The sequence below is a fragment of the Chlorocebus sabaeus genome, chromosome X, assembly GCF_047675955.1.
Source record: "Chlorocebus sabaeus isolate Y175 chromosome X, mChlSab1.0.hap1, whole genome shotgun sequence".
NCBI lineage: Eukaryota > Metazoa > Chordata > Mammalia > Primates > Cercopithecidae > Chlorocebus > Chlorocebus sabaeus.
The window spans coordinates 149169685-149186088 of record NC_132933.1 but is presented as its reverse complement, the minus strand read 5'-3'; the positions used below and the strand labels follow the sequence as shown (position 1 = coordinate 149186088).

Genomic DNA, 16404 nt, shown 5'->3' with positions numbered 1-16404 from the left:
CACTGTCTGTTCTGCTCACTCAACCAGAACACCAGGCAGCCAGCTAGGGACCAGAGGATTCCTTTCCCACACAATGTGGCCATTCTTTCCTGAGCAGGTGGGTGGGCCAGCCGCTTAGTTTCATCTGAACATTTGCCAACATCCAAAGAATTAGAGTGTTTTCAGCAGCCTTAAGCGTTGTCATGAAATCAGCCAAAAACCTGTGATGCGTATGGCTGTGGGCACAACTACGGATCTTCTAGTGACTATCGTATATGCTGGCATACCACAGAAACACAGACGCAGGAAGAAAGGCAAAGCATCCCACTGAAAGAACTCATCCACTACATAGAAAGAAGACATTTTTCTCTTTTTCTCTTTTTTTTTTAGAGAGATGGGGTCTTGTTGTGCTGCCCAGGCTGGTCTCGAACTCCTGGGCCTTGAAAAGTGAGTGTGATCCTCCCACCTCAGCCTCCCAAAATGGTATGATTACAAGCATGAGCCACCATGTCCAGTAAAAGAAGTAGGTTTTCACTTTTTTTGTTGTTATTGTTGTTTTGTTTTGTTTTTGTCTTTGTGGTTTTGTGTGTATGTGTTTTGCTTTTTGTTTTTTTGGTTTTTTTGAGACAGGGTCTCACTGCCGCTCAGGCTGGATGCAGTGGCATGCACAGCGGTGCGATCTCGGCTCACTGCAACCTCCACCTCCCAGGTTGAAGCGATTTTCATGCCTCAGCCTCCCGAGTAGCTGGGATTACAGACGCCCACCACCACACACCCGGCTAATTTTTGTAGTTTTGGGTAGAGACAGAGTTTCATCATGTTGGCCGGACTGGTCTCAAACTCCCGACCTCAAGTGATCTGCCCACCTTGGCTTCCCAAAGTGCTGGGATTACAGGTTTTTACTTTTACAGAGGTAGAGAATCTATTCCAGACCACGCACTAGCCCACCATCCCACAACTTCCAAAATTCTTTTTTGTTTTGTTATGTTTTTCGAGATGGAGTCTCGCTCTGTCACAGACGTGTGCCACCACACCCGGCTAATTTTTATTTTTTTATTTTTTGAGACGGAGTGTCACTCTGTCACCCAGGCTGGAGTACAGTGGCACCAGCTCGGCTCACTGCAATCTCCGCCTCCCAGGTTCAAGCAATTCTCCTGCCTCAGCTTCCCAAGTAGCTGGGACTACAAGCGTGCGCCACCACGGCCCGGCTACTTTTTTGAATTTTAGGAGAGATGGGGTTTCACTGTGTTGCCCAGGCTGGTCTCAAACTCCTGAGTTCAGGCAATCCACCCGCCTCAGCCTCCCAAAGTGCTGGGATTACAGGTGTGAGCCACCGTGCCCGGCCAGGTTTTCACTCTTAAAGAGGTGGAGAATCTCCGTCCCAGGTCACACACTCGCCCACCATCCCACAACTTCCAAAGTTCTAAATGAGCATCTGAAACACTACAGCCAAATGGTACTCAATTGAGAATGCTTTCAGTGCAAACTTCCTGTTTATTTTTACTTTTCCCTTTGAAGGAAGACAAGCTCCCGGAACTCACACAGCTGTCCTGAAATGCATCGCATTTAAGGACACGCTTCTGTAGCAGGTGGCAGCTGACTTGTTTTCTCTGCACTTATTTCTGTGGCTTTTTGGGTGAAGAGGCGACTGCGAGTGTTGATTACACAGAGGAGGAAGCTGGAGCTGAAACAGCACCAGCTGGGTAAGAGAAACTTAAAAAAAGCAGAGCTCAATCACAGTCTAACAGTCACAAGCTATGAACATGTCAGACTACGAAACACCAAAATTAGGTGGTGACCTTTGAAGGTCAAAAGGGATGGGGTTTCCTAACAGTGTTCCTCGGTTACAATTCTACTTCTTCTAGGACCCTCTGGTTTGTGACACCCGAAGAACCAGCTCAGAATCTGTATCAAACTACAATGCTTCAGGAAATTCTAGAAACCTAAAATGAGTGGAAAAAATGAAAGAAAAACCAGAGCAAAACACAGTGTAACTGAAAACAGGAAGTTAACGGAGAAACATAAAGGAAACCCAAAGCTGTTTCTTTGCAAAGACTGATGAAATTGATAAACCAGAATCTATTCTCAAAATAAAATACTACACTGTTTAAGGATAAACTAAACAAAAGCCTTAATAGATAAAATCACGTCCAACAACTACTATTTATATTCAACTACCCAGGGAGTATCTTGAGTCGTTACTGATTTTTTTTCTATATTTTTTTTCTTTTACTTTTTTCTGCTCTTTTCCTTCTTCTCTTTTCTTTTTTTCTTTTCTTTCTTTTCTTTCATGGTCTCACTCTGTCACCCAGGCTGGAGCACAATGGTGCAATCATAGCTCACTTCAACTCGACCTCCTTGGCTCAAGTGATCCTCCCACCTCGGCCTCCCAAGTTGCTGGGACTACAGGCACGTACCACCACACCCAGCTAATTGTTTTTTTTTGTTGTTGCTTTTTTTTTTTTTTTTTTTTTTAGAGACAAGGTTTCACCATGTTGCCGAGGCTAGTCTTGAACCCCTGGCCTCAAGCACTCCTCCCACCTTGACCTCCCAAAGTGCTGGGATTACAGGTGTTAAGCCCAGCCTGAAAAATCAATGAAGTTGACAAGACAGAATCTGTTTTCAAAAGAAAATACTAAACTGTTTAAGGACGAACTAAAGAAAAGCTTTAATAAACAAAATCATGTCTAACAACTATTTCTATTCCGGTGTCCAGGGAATATTTTGAGTCATTATGGATTTTTTTTCTATATAAATTATTTATTTTTCTTTTTTCTTCTGTTTCCTTTCTTCTTTATCTTTTATTTCCTTTTTTTCTTTTCTTTCAGAATCTTGCTCTGTCACTAAGGCTAGAGTGCAGTGGCGCCATCACAGCTCACTGCAGCCTCCAACTCCTGGGCTCAAATGATCCTCCTGCCTCAGCCTCCTGAACAGCTGGGACCACAGGTATGTGCCACCACACAAGGCTAATTTTTTTTTATTGTTTGTAAAGACAAGGGTGTTGTCCAGGTTAGTCTAGAACTGCTGGCCTCAAATGATTCTCGCTCCTTGACCTCCCAAAGCACTGGGATTACAGGCGTGAGCCACTGTGTGTCACCTATTTTTTCTTAAGGTGTCATTGTAAACAAAATCAACAGCCTAAGAAGAAGAAATTCTAGACAAGTTGCTTTCTCAACACCCTTCTGATTTTTGGAATCTCATCCAAGCTGGATTTTGCAGTCTTTGAAGAATAATTCCCTATGACATTGTCTCCAACCATAAGCTAGCTCTGTCAGTGGCAGCTGAACGAGAACAGCTCCATCTTGAAGAAGGGCTGGATAAAATGAGGATGAAGCCTGCTGAGCCGCATGCCCAGATGGTTAAAGCATTCTAAGTCACAGGATGAGACAGGAGGCCAGCACAAGATGCAGGTCATAAAGAGCTTACTGATAAAACAGGCTGTAGTAAAGAAACCGGCCAAATCCCACCCAAACCGAGATGGCCACAAGAGTGACCTCTGGTTGTCCTCACTGCTACACTCCCATCAGCGCCATGACAGTTTACAAATGCCATGGCAACATCAGGAAGTTACCCCATATGGTCTAAAAAGGAAAGGCATGAATAATCCACCTTTCGTTTACCATATAATCAAGAAATAGCCATAAAATGGGCAACCAGCAGCCCTCGAGGCTGCTCTGCCTATGGAATAGCCATTCTTTATTCTTCTACTTTCTCAATAAACTTGCTTTCACTTTACTCTATGGATTTGCCCTGAATTTTTTCTTGCACGAGATCCAAGAACCCTCTCTTGGCGTCTGGACATGGACCCCTTTCTGTTAACAGCTCTGTTCCCTCCACTCTTGTCCTCTCATTGCCAAGACTCCAATATAAGCTTGCACACCCAAATAAATGCAGGCAGGCTTGCACAGGGTCCCCCTATGCCCGCCCATCCAAAGAGATCCCAGGTGCCCTAAGCATTACAAAGCACTTGTTTCTTCTGTGCCAAGGTTTCTCTGGCCACACCTGCCTGCAACCCCTTTGTTCTGCAAAATGACTCCCAAGGGAATGATTCACCAAGGTGAAAACATCCACCAAATTAGTTGTCAATGATTTTAAAAGAACCCTCCACAGGTTGCCCTCCAAATCTCTTTGATGGGGTGCCTCCCCAATATAACATCCAAAATAACTACCTCGGAGAATCATGTAAGGCCCACACACAACGCATGCTAAATAAATGGTAGTGTGGGTTGCAAGGATCTGTGTGGACTTGTGCAATTTAACAGGAACTGCGTGAGACAACTTCCTTTTTCTATGTCCTGGTGAAAAATGCTAATGGATTTTTAAACAGGTACAAGGACATGGAGGCCAGCAGGGAAGACGCTGCACAGAGGAAGGTCTATTTTTCTTTTTTCTTTTTAAATTGAGGCAGGGTCTCACTCTGTCACACAAGCTAGAGTGCAGCAGCACAGTCGCAGCTCACTGAAGCCTCTACCTCTGGAGCTCAAGCAATCCTCCCATCTCAGCCCCCCGAATAGCTGGGACCACAGGCATGCGTCCCCGTGCCTGGCTAATTTTTCCCCCCCTTGTAGAGATGGGGTCTTCGTATGTTGCCCAGGCTGGTCTCAAACCCCTGGACTCAAGTGATCCTCTCACCCTGGCCTTCCAAAGTGCAGGGATTACAAGTGTGAGCCACCGTGCCCAGCCCTATTTTTCAAACATATTAAAGAATGACCAGGGTCTAACCTTGACAGTTCTGGATTAAGCAGGATGGAAAGGCCCAAACTAGTCAAATGGACAGTTTTCTGTCCTCTCTTCTCTTCTCTCCACCGTCTGAGAGAATGAGCTGAGCATGGTGGTGTGTCCCTGTAGCCCCAGCTACTTGGGAGACTGAGGTAGGAGGATCACTTCAGCCCTGTAGTTTGAGGCTGCAGCTGAGCTATGATTGATTGCACTCCAGCCTGGGCGACAGAGCAACACCTTGTCTCTAAAAAACAAAAAACAAACAAAATCATAATCCCTTGACCTGGCCACTGCATCATCTGACAGAAGACATGAAAGGCTGGAAGAACTGCCCAGAGGCATCCCACAGGAAATTCCTCCGTAGGGAGACTCACCAAACCGGCAACCGCCTCCCACACTGACAGTCTCTGTGCGGTCTCCTTAGACCACAGGAAGGTGGAGGTGGACGCCATCAGCGCTGGAGGGGGAAGGAATTTCCATCCTCGAACCTGCGCCTCCTTCCTCTGCAAGTCATTTACATCTTCGCTAAAGGTGTTCAGACAGGGTAGGGTGAGTCTCCCGGATGCCTATTCCACCATCATGGGAGAACTGCTGGGCGGCTTCAAATGCATCTAATGTGTTTTGGGTTTTTTGTTTTTGTTTTTTTGAGACGGAGTCTCACTCTATCACCCAGGCTGGAGTGCAGTGGCGCAGACTCGGCTCACTGCAACCTCTGTCTCCCGGGTTCAAGTGATTCTCCTGCCTTAGCCTCCTGAGTAGCTGGGATGACAGGCACCCACTACCACGCCCAGCTAATTTTTGTAATTTTGGGTACAAGCAGGGTTTCGGCAGGTTCGCCAGTCTGGTTTCGAACTCCTGATCTCAAGTGATCCGCCCACCTCGGCCTCCCAAAGTGCTGGGATTACAGGTGTGAGCCCCTACACCCGGCCTCCAATGGCTATTTATCATGTTTTCGACTACTCAGATCAAATGCAAACGCCAACTGGACTTTTACTTAAGATCCTAATGGGGAAGCAAAGTGTCCATCATCCTGTCTCAACCAACACAGCACAGAAGTGGCGATGCCGAGAAAACATGCCCACCTCAGAAACGCAGCGTGAAAACGCTCCAGAAAGGAGGAGTTCCTTAAGAGTATTGGTTGCACTGGTTTCATTCTTCTTGCACAAGCGAACCTTGGAAAAAAAGGGGCCGGCCAAGTTTGCCCACACACATGTGAGTGTTACCAAATTCATCCACATGCCCAGGTTTCTGTGCAAACAATCTGCCCTCTAGCGCCTGCACCTGTGTTTCTGTCGTGCTCCTCCAGTAGGATACAAGATTTGCTCCTGGGATTCTGAAGTACATAGGTCAGGCAGGGCATGGTGGCTCACGCCTATAATCCCAGCACTTTGGGAGGCTAAACTGGGAGGATCACTTGAGGCCAAGAGTTCAAGGCCAGCCTGGGAAACATGACGAGACTCTATCTCTACAAGAAAAATCAAAACAATAGCCTGGTGTGGTGATGCACACCTGTAGTCCCAGCTACTCGGGAGGCTGAGGTGAGAGGATCCCTTGAGCCTGGGATGTCGATGCTGCCGGGACACCACATCACTGCACTCCAGCCTGGGCATCCAGGCTGTCCAAAAAAAAAAAGGAGTGAGATAATGATATTTATCTCTCTGTGCAGTATTTGTCTCTCTGTGCCTGGCTTATTTCTCAGAGCATAATGACCTCCAGTTGCATCCACATTGTTGCAAATAACAGGACTTTATTCTTTTTACAGGCTGAATAGTACTCCATTGTATAGAGACCACATTTTCTTCACCCAGTCATCTGCTGACGGGCATGTGGGTTGTTGCTGACGGGCATGTGTGCATTCCATCACACGCAGCTACTTTAAAAAAATTTTTGGGCCGGGCGCGGTGGCTCAAGCCTGTAATCCCAGCACTTTGGGAGGCCGAGACGGGCGGATCACGAGGTCAGGAGATCGAGACCGTCCTGGCTAACCCGGTGAAACATCTCGGCTGTTGTGTGACTCGTGCTGCAGTGAACCTGGGAGTGCAGGTATCTCTTCATTGTATGTGGTTTTAAGTCACTATATTTGCGGTCCTTCATTCCAGCAGTCACGCAAGACTAAGATAGTGTGAAAGAACATAGAAGAGGTAATGATAGACCAGCGCATTGTAGCTGCCTTTCCATGGACCCTGCTGTGTGAGGTGAATAGAGCCCCATCGAAATCCATTTGGGCTGCCATCACAAAACACGGTAGACTGGGGCTTAGAAACAACAGACATTTACTGCTGTCAGTCCTGGAGGCTGCAAGTCCAAGATGAAGGTGTGGGAGATTCAGAGTCTGGTGGGGACCGGCTTCCTAACTAATAGACGGCGCCATCTCGCTGTGTCCTCATATAGTGGAAGGAGTGAGGGGGCTCTCTGGGGCCCCTTCGGTAAGGACACTGATCCCACTCATGAGACCCCACCCTAATGACCCCATTACCTCCTACAAGCCCCACCTCCTAACACCATCACCTTGGGGATTAGGGTTTTGACATAAGAATCTTGGGGTGGGGGACATAAATATGATGATGGTGGCCCCAGACCTGGTTTTGGGACTGGATCCACCACAGTAGAGGACCACGGGGAGGCCACCTAGAGAAACAGGCAGAGGGAACCTGTCACACAGACAGAAACATCGGTTCCACCTTCTCACCCTGGGCTTACCAGGAAGCTTCTAACCAGACTTTTCTAACAGGGAAAACGAGGTCACAATTCTAAGTAAAGCACTTTCAGCTTTTTGGAAGGGTTGCCTGGGGCTTCCTCTGTATTTCCCCCAAGGTTTTTCTTTTCTTTTTTTTTTTGAGATGAAGTCTTGCTCTGTCACCCAGGCTGGAGTGCAGTGGCGTGATCTCAGCTCATTGCAAGCTCCGCCTCCTGGGTTTACACCATTCTCCTGCCTTAGCCTCCCAAGTAGCTGGGACTACAGGCGCCCGCCACCATGTCTGGCTAATTTTTTTGCATTTTTAGTAGAGACGGGGTTTCACCATGTTAGCCAGGATAGTCTCGATCTCCTGACCTTCTGATCTGCCCACCTCGGCCTCCCAAAGTGCTGGGATTATAGGCGTGAGCCACCGCGCCCAGCCAGTTTTTGTTTTGTTTTGTTTTGTTTTGTTTTTTTTAAAAAGTCATCAACATTACTACCTTTTTAAAAGATCTGTATCTCCCTTTTTTCAACTTTACATATACAATTTCATGCTAGAGAGAAGAGGAAGCTGATGGATAGAAAAGGTTTACTTTTTGGAGACCCTACAGTGTGCCAGGCACTGTGTAATCATCTCCCTTGATATTTTATTTTTGACATACGGTCTTGCTCTGTTGCCCAGGCTGGAGCACAGTGGCACCAACATGGCTCACTGCAGTCTCCACCTCCTGGGCTCAAGCGATTCTCCTGCCTCAGCCTCCCTAGTAGCTAGGACTACTGGTGCATTCCATCACACGCAGCTACTTTAAAAAAATTTTTGGGCCGGGCGCGGTGGCTCAAGCCTGTAATCCCAGCACTTTGGGAGGCCGAGACGGGCGGATCACGAGGTCAGGAGATCGAGACCGTCCTGGCTAACCCAGTGAAACCCCGTCTCTACTAAAAAATACAAAAAACTAGCCGGGCGAGGTGGTGGGCGCCTGTAGTCCCAGCTACTCGGGAGGCTGAGGCAGGAGAATGGCGTAAACCCGGGAGGCGGAGCGTGCAGTGAGCTGAGATCCGGCCGCTGCACTCCAGCCTGGGCGACAGAGCGAGACTCCATCTCAAAAAAAAAAAAAAAAAAATTTGTAGAGATGGGGTCGTGCTATATTGCCCAGACAGATCTTGAGCTCCTGGGCTCAAGCGATGCTCCTACCTCAGCATCCCAAAGTGCTGGGATTACAGGCGTGAGCCTCCACACCTGGCCTCCCTTGAAGTTTTATTTTTTGAGACAAGGTCTCTGTCACCCAGGCTGGAGTGCAGTAGCACGATCTCAGCCCACTGCAGCCTCAACCTTCCTGGGCTCAAGCGCTTCTCAGGCTTTAGCCCTCCTTTGATTTTCACAAGTATGTCTCTTCCTGGGGGGCTGTCTGCTGCTTTCGAGAGTTTAACATCTCCCTTCTTTGCAGCGTGCCCATGAACTGTAGATGACTTTGTTTTTGTCGTCTGATCCCAGTGTGCACGCCCTGCTTTCCCGGGGAGGAGGCAGCGGGCTGCAGGCGAAACCCTTTGGGCACATAGCATCTCTTCTCTCAGATCCTCTTTCCCATTAAGAAAATAAGGCTACAAGCATGGTGGACACAACTGTAGTCCCAGCTACGTGGGAGGCTGAGGTGGGAGGATCACTTGAGCCCAGGAGTTCGAGACCAGCCTGGGCAACATAGCAACGCCCATCTCTACAAAAATAAGTAAATAAACTAGCTGAGTGTGGTGGTGCACGTCTGTAGTCCCAGCTACTTGGGAGACTGAGGTGGGAAGATCGCTTGAGCCTGGGAGGTCGATGTTGCAATGAGCTGTGATTGCACCACTGTACCCCAGCCTAGGCGACAGAGTGAGACCCTGTCTCTAAAAAAAAAGAGAAAAAAGAAAATAACGCTAATGTTGTCATGGCGGAGCTTCTGCCCATAGAGAAACTAATGTACATAGTGTACCCGTCCAGTACTTGGCATCAGTGAGTGTCGTAAGAACAACTGTCGATAGTGTCATCATCCATTCATTTCTTTATTCACACACAGAGTGACCAGCTTGTCCCTGTCTCTGACTGCGACTTTCCTGGCTAGCACTGAAGCTTTCCCACCTCGGGAAACCCCTGGCACATGAGGAGGGTTGATCTCTCTATCCATGCAGTGGATGGTCTTGGGCACACACTAAGTGCCGGGTCTGTTCTCTGAATGTGGGAGATGAAAGTGACTCCAACACACAGACATCCCAGCACTCTTGGCATCTATGTTCCAGCAGCGGAGGCAGGCGGAATGCTTGAGCCCAGGAGTTCAAGACGAGCCTGGGCAACACAGTGAGACCCCGTCTCTTTCATTAAAATAAGTCCTGCACATGTATCTTAATTTCACTTAAATTTAATGTAACATGCATTTTAACTTAAAACTAAATTTAAAAAAATAAAATGAAATAAACAATGAAGAGGAGAAACCGGCAGGACTTCTATCCTTGGAAATGTTCTCTGATGTGTAATATTTTATCTCATCTCTTGGCATTTGTGTGATGCACTTAAATGGAAACTGTCATTCACACATGCATGAGCCAGTTTCACATGGGGCAACCACACAAGATAAACAAGATTAAAGGGCTGAGCTCCACTTTCTGTGTATTGTTAGGCCACAAACAACACTCCTAATTGCTATGTCAACACTGCCCACAAGGCTGCTGATTTATGCACAGTAAAATCTCACCAGTTCAGATGCCATTCGTGCCGACAGCATGTTGGTGTGAGAGACAGGGTGGGGATGCCGTGGACTCAATGTGTGTGTGCCCCTAAAATTCCCGTGTTGAAATCCTCACCTGCAAGGTAGTGGTGTCAGGGGGTGAGGCCCTAGGGAGGTGACGAGATCATGAGGATGGAGCCTCATGAATGGGATCAGTGCCCTTATAAAGGGACCCCAGAGAGCTCCCTCACCCCTTCCACCATGTGAGGACACAGCCAGAAGGCACCGTCTATGAACCAGGAAGCAGGTCCCCAGCAGACACCCAATCTGCCACGCCTTGATCTTGGACCTCCAGCCTCCCGAACTGTGAATAAATGTCTGTGGTTTATAAGTCACCCAGTCAGTGGTGTTTTGCTACAACAGCCTGAATAGACTAACTTGGGGCATTCATAAGAACTAGCAACAAGGAGAGGAAAGGAAATTCTGGCCAATTCAGGAGAACCAAGGACAGGAGAAAACCTACCAGTATAAGCACTTTAGATCTGAGAACCATGTATCATTAATTATGAAGATCTCCTAGCTCTTAAGAAAATAAAATATTTGCAGATGTATAGTGTGTGCAAGTTTAAAAAAAAAAAAAAAGTGTCTGGCCGGGCACGGTGGCTCATGTCTGTAATCCTACCTCTTTGGGAGGCCAAGGCAGGTGGATCACCTGAGGTCAGGAGTTCGAGACCAGCCTGACCAACATAGAGAAACCCCATCTCTACTAAAACTACAAAATTAGCCAGGCATGGTGACACACGCCTGTAATCCCAGCTACTCAGGAGGCCGAGGCAGGAGAATCGCTTGAACCCGGGAAGCGGAGGTTGTGGTCAATACACTCCAGCCTGGGCAACAAGAGCGAAACTCTGTCTCAAAAAAAAAAAAAAAAACAGTGTCGAGCAAGACAGAGGGGTCTGTGGTGAGGGAATTCATCCTGCACCATGGTTTGGAGGGTAGTAGCTGCCCAAATCCACACAGTGGGCAAAACTGCACAGAACTCTACACACATACTCGCAAACATAAATGAACACCTTTTGAAAACTAATAAAGGCTGAACAAGCCGGGCATGATGGCTCCTGCCTGTATACAATCCCAGCACTTTGGAAGGCCAAGGCAGGAGGCTCACTTGAGCCCAGTTCAAGGCTGGAGTGAGTCGAGATCGCACCACTGCACTCCAGACCGGGCAACAGAGTGAGACCCTGTCTCAAAAAAAAAAAAAAAGTGCTGAACGAGGTATGTGTTCTCTTTAATAGGGATATACCGACATCGAAGACATGGTTCTGATATTGTCCCACGGATATGGAGACGTCACCATGGGGAAGCTGGCTGAAGGGTCCGTGAGACTCCAGGTACTGTTTTTGAAATCTCCAGTGAATCTGTATTTCAAAATATATATATTTCTAATAGGGGTCTAGGAATTTTGGAGTCTTCCTCATAGTAACCGTGTAGGACAGGTTCTGTCATTATTTCCCTTTTTTTAGATGAGTCAATGCAGAAGTAGGTTGAGAAAGGGAAAATGCAATGTGGACCCAAAGCCTGGCCACTGTTTTACCTGCTGAATTACCTCCTTCCTGACAGGTTCACACTCGGGGTACCCAGGAGAAGCAAGCACTGGGTCGTAGATGCCAAATGATTCGATAAGGACACTTCTGGGGAAAAACCTAAGTATTTTTTAAATGATATATAGAGAAAGGAATTCTCAAGTGGTCATTTTAAGTAGGAAGATTGATAAAATAAGGCTGGTGGATGGGTGCACAGATTCATCCTCTTCTCTCTACATAGGGTAAGTTTTTCATTTCCATAGTATCATTTTTTTATTTTATTTTTTAGAGAGAGGATCTCACTGTATCACCCAGGCTGGAGTATAGTGGCACGATTGTGGTAGACTGCAGCCTTGACCTCCTGGGCTCAAGTGATCCTCTTGCTTCTCAGGTAACTAAGACTACAGGTGCGTGCCACCATGCCCAGCTAACTGTTTTTTACTATTTTTTTTAAGAGATGAGGGTCTCACTATATTGCCCAGGCTGGTCTGGAACTCCTGGCCTCAAGTTATCCTCCCACAGAGACCTCCCAAATTGCTAGGACTACAGGCACGCACCACTGTACCTGGCCCTGAAATTTATTTTTTTAAAGCACAATTGTTCTTCCTCATAGGAACAAGCATGGCTTGGTTATATGAACAAGAAATTTGAAGAACCAGACTGAAAACCATTTTTTCTCTAAGGAGTAGTAGGACTGTTCTGAACCAAAGTTCCTAAAACTATTAAATCGGCCTTTAGACCAGATGTATTCCAGAATCCCTTCATGCACGAAAAAGAAAACAAAATCCATTATCAGATTTTTCACAAGCGCGAACTGCACTCTTTTTCCTAACTACCTGAACTGGAGGAAACGGGTCAATCTAGAACGCTGACACTTTCTTTTTTTTCCCTCCGTCACCCAGGCTGGAGTGCAGGGGCGTGATCTCGGCTCACTGCAACCTCTGCCTCCTGGGTGCAAGCAATTCCTTTGCCTCAGCCTCCTGAGAAGCTGGGATTACAGGCGCCTGCCACCACGCCCAGCTAATTTCTGTATTTTCTCAGTAGAGACAGGGTTTCGCCATGTTGGCCAGGCTGGTCTGGAACTCCTGAGAGCAAGTGATCCACCTGCCTCGGCCTCCCAAAGTGCTGGGACTACAGGCATGAGCCACCACGCCCAGCCTCTGATTGGCTTTAAGTCAAAGAAAATAGGATTGCTCAACTGGCAATCTGCATACAGATCCCCTCCGCCCACCCCCCAAAAAGTTCAGTACCCCTGGGGGTGCTTGTTTGGGGCCTGAGGGAATTAGGATTGAGGGAAAGAGCAATGAAAAGCACACTCAGGTTCCTGCAGGGACAGCTCAGGATGAAGAGACGCCACACCCACCCAGACTGGGTGTCAACTCCAGATTGAGACTCCAGCTCACCCCTCACTCTTCATCACACCTTGGAAAACAGTCCAAAGCTGCTGTAGATTGTGGCTCAGAGACACAATCGTGAAGGATCTAAAAGGCTTTTTAAAAATTTATTATTTTAGGTGAATCACACTGAGATTGCTCTTTAACCAACAATAAAGAAAAGGGCTCGGATAAAAGGCAGCAGATGTCACCAAAGCTGTGAAGTTGTCATGAGAGAGTGTTCCAGACACGCATGCAAACACACACACACACACACACACACACACACACACCCCTGGGTCCTGGTCCCCTGTTGTCCAATGAGTGTGGGATACCTAGCTCTCCTGCCGCACCCTTGGAGACCACAGGAAGTTATCCTTGAGAAAGGAGCATCATCCTCATTAAGAGAGCACTGACTGGGGAAAAAAAAAAAAAAAAAAAAAAAAAGCTGACTTCCCCGCCCAGCCAGCTTGGTCCCCAGAGGCAGCGACACTCTATTTTTAAGGATGAGGTTACACGCTGGGCACCCTAAGCTGACTTGACATCAAACTGAGTGGCCCCCTGTGACACCAGAACCCCTCACCTCTGCCGCCCTCCTGCCCGCATCCTGCTCTCTGCCCTGGCCTCCAGCCCCAAGGGACCCATGTGGGTGCCCCAAAGAATGACAAACGCTGGTGCTGAGTGCCAAGGAACGGCTGGACCTCATCAATTTTCCATTGTCGAGTTGTATTTCCACCGACGGTGGCGGCTGCGCCAGTCAGGGTTCCTGCCCCACCCTTCTTCCCCGCAAAACACACCCAGCTCTAAGATTAGCCCAGGACAGCTCTCCAGGGGGGACCAAGACAAGGGGGAAGGCAGAGAGAGAGGAGGGAGGGAGACAGAGAACCCAAGACAGGAAGGGGACAGGGAGACAGACACCAAGAGACAGAGGAGGAGAAATGCAGAGAGACAGGAACAGAGACAGAAAGAGGCAGAGAGAAAATGAGATAGAGAGAAGGGAGGGAGGGAGGGAAAGAAGAAAAAAAGAGTGCCTCCTCCCACTCTGTCCTTCCAAATTCAGGCTTTCCTCGTGGGCCCTTCCTCAAAGTCTAAGTGGCAAAGAGGTCACTGAAGGCAGCTAAGTCCCCTCTTCCTCAGCGGTTTTGAAGGCCCCCTGGCTATGCCCTCTGGTCTTCCTAAGCCATAAGCTGTGGCCTTGAGCCCTTGGGCTTCCCAGCACAGCTTCCTCCTTTCCAAAATGAGAGGACAAACAGGAGTTAGAGGGCCTGAGAGCCCCCACCTCACCAACACACTCAGGACACCCCCTCTGTTCTCCCGTTTATTTTCTTGACAACCAACACCCCACTTAGCCACACAGAGTCCCTAAGAGGCACAGGCGGGCCGGTGACAACTGTTTAAATCCAGCGCCCATGTCCGGTTGGGATATTCTGACCCACTCAGGGCTGCCCTATAAGCCAGCGCGTGTCCGGATCCCAGCGCACCGAGAACTCAAAACCTGTCAAGCTGCCCAGTCGGGGTTAAGTTCAAAGACAGAGGACAAAGGAAACGGATAAAGCGTCCGATACAAGAATTACCCATTTCAGACGCACAAGACGAAAAGCAGATGTCAGGACATGTTAGGATCCGTCCCCAGCGCTGCCGTCCTCGTCCCCACAACGCCACGGGACACCTGTCCCTCAAAGCCCAGCTGCCCCCGCAGCCCCTGGAGGAATCTGTACATTCCCCGCCGCTGGGCACACGGGGAGGCTGGCCTGGGGGAGGCCCGCAGGGGCCTTCGGATCCCGCGCCCGTGTCCCTGGGGTCGCTGCCAGGGAGGGGGCACGAGGTCCCCCAGGCGAGGTGACCCGCAGGAGGTTTTGTGACGTCGGACGGCCCAGGCCCCCGAGTGCTGTGTGTGCTGGGGGTGGAGGGTGGTCTCCGAGAGGAGCCGTCGGCATTTCAGGGAAGGCACCTGGCCGGTCGGGGGGACTTGTCTGGGCTGAGGGGTGCGCTCCACCTCCCCAAGCGCCCCCCGGGGAGACCTGGGGCGCAGGAGCAGCCCCGCGCGAGGACTCCGAGCCGGAGTAGCGGGGCAGGTCCCTCCCCAGGAGGCCGGCACCCGGGGCCCTTTGTCCTACTACAGCGTCCCGGCCGCGCCGCGCACCCCTGTGGGCCGAGTCCCCGCCCGCACTTACTCACCCACGGTAGCCAGCGTGTCAAAGTCCTGCAGGCGGTAGGCAGGCGGCTCCGGCGACCGCGCCTCGGGGCTGGGGCAGAGCGCGGGCGCCCCGTCGGGGATCTCCTCCGCCACCTTGCGGGGGTCGCTCTCCGCCGCGGCCGCCTCGGCCAGCCCGGGCGCCTCCATGGGGACGCACTCAGGTCCGGGGCACCGGGCCAGGCCGAAGCGATCGGGGAGCCGGGCTTCCCGGGACGCAGCCTCGGAGGGCGGCGCGGCGGCGGCGGCATCAACGGAGGCTCCCCATGCGCACCCTCGCCTCCTGGTGCGCCGCCTGGCGCAGCTGACGGAGCGACGGGGACAATGGCGGGGCGGCGCTCACGGCACAAGCAGCAACGGCCCCGGGTGGGAGCAGCCGCCGGCCTCAGGGGTCGGGCACGGAGTGCCGGACGGCTGCGGGGAAGGCGGGGGCCGCGGCCCGGGCTTGGGGGGCGAGGCGGGGGCCCTGCGCATTCCCGGTCTCACGCCCGCCGCCTCCTCCAGCTCGGTAGCCGCGTGCGCGCTGATGGGGCGGGCGGAAGCAGCCTGGGCGTGACCGGGCCTCTCCCCGCCCCCAACCCGGCCGCGGGGCTGGGGGCGTCGCCTTCGCGCGCTCCGCCCCCGCCGCGACCCAGCCCAGGAGCCGGAGACCCGGGCGTGCGGATGATTCCAGCCGCTGACGGCTGGCGCGGCTCTGGGGAGGTGCCCACGCCCCGTCTGCGCCCGGGGCGCCCCTGGGGTGGGACCCAGGTTGAAGCCTCCCCGGGGACGCACTGGCGGGACACCCGCGTCGCTGCACCCAAGCCCGGAAGATGGGGAGGCGAGGGGGCCCGGGGACAGGGAGGGCGTGGCTCCGCAAAAGTGAAGTTCAGAAATAAAAAGTGAAATAGGCGTTTGGGGAGGAGAGGGGCTCGGATTAGCCTGGCTACTCAGGACGCGCGCTGCGCGCGGATCCCCAAGAGGGGCTGCCGGGTCTTGAGGGTGAGGTCAGCGTCCTGGTTTTGCTGTAGGACTCTGGTGATTCTAGATTTCTACTTGGAAGGGATGGGGAAGGGTGGGCTCGACCCTGCGCGTTTCTTTGCAGCTTCCTGTGGATCTAGAATTCTTTCCAAATAAACATTTCTTTAAAGAACTAGGGAAAGACAGATTTGAGAGATCGCCCGACCAAATGTAGCGCGTGAAA

General features: G+C 50.5%; 1 protein-coding gene across 3 annotated transcripts in view; it reads right to left on the bottom strand.

Annotated features, from left to right (window-relative positions):
* The window catches only part of PRKX (protein kinase cAMP-dependent X-linked catalytic subunit), a 134759-nt gene extending 119034 nt beyond the window's left edge, over nt 1–15725 (bottom strand). For 2 of the 3 annotated variants that reach the window (XM_073013895.1, XM_037986302.2), the window contains exon 1: nt 15206–15513. In XM_073013895.1, coding sequence (XP_072869996.1) covers nt 15206–15371 — 166 coding nt within the window. In that variant the 5' untranslated portion in view covers nt 15372–15513. Of the gene's footprint in view, nt 1–15205 lie in introns of all 3 variants that reach the window. The other variant, XM_037986301.2, reaches the window with a different exon arrangement.
* Between the last annotated feature and the right edge of the window lie 679 nt (nt 15726–16404).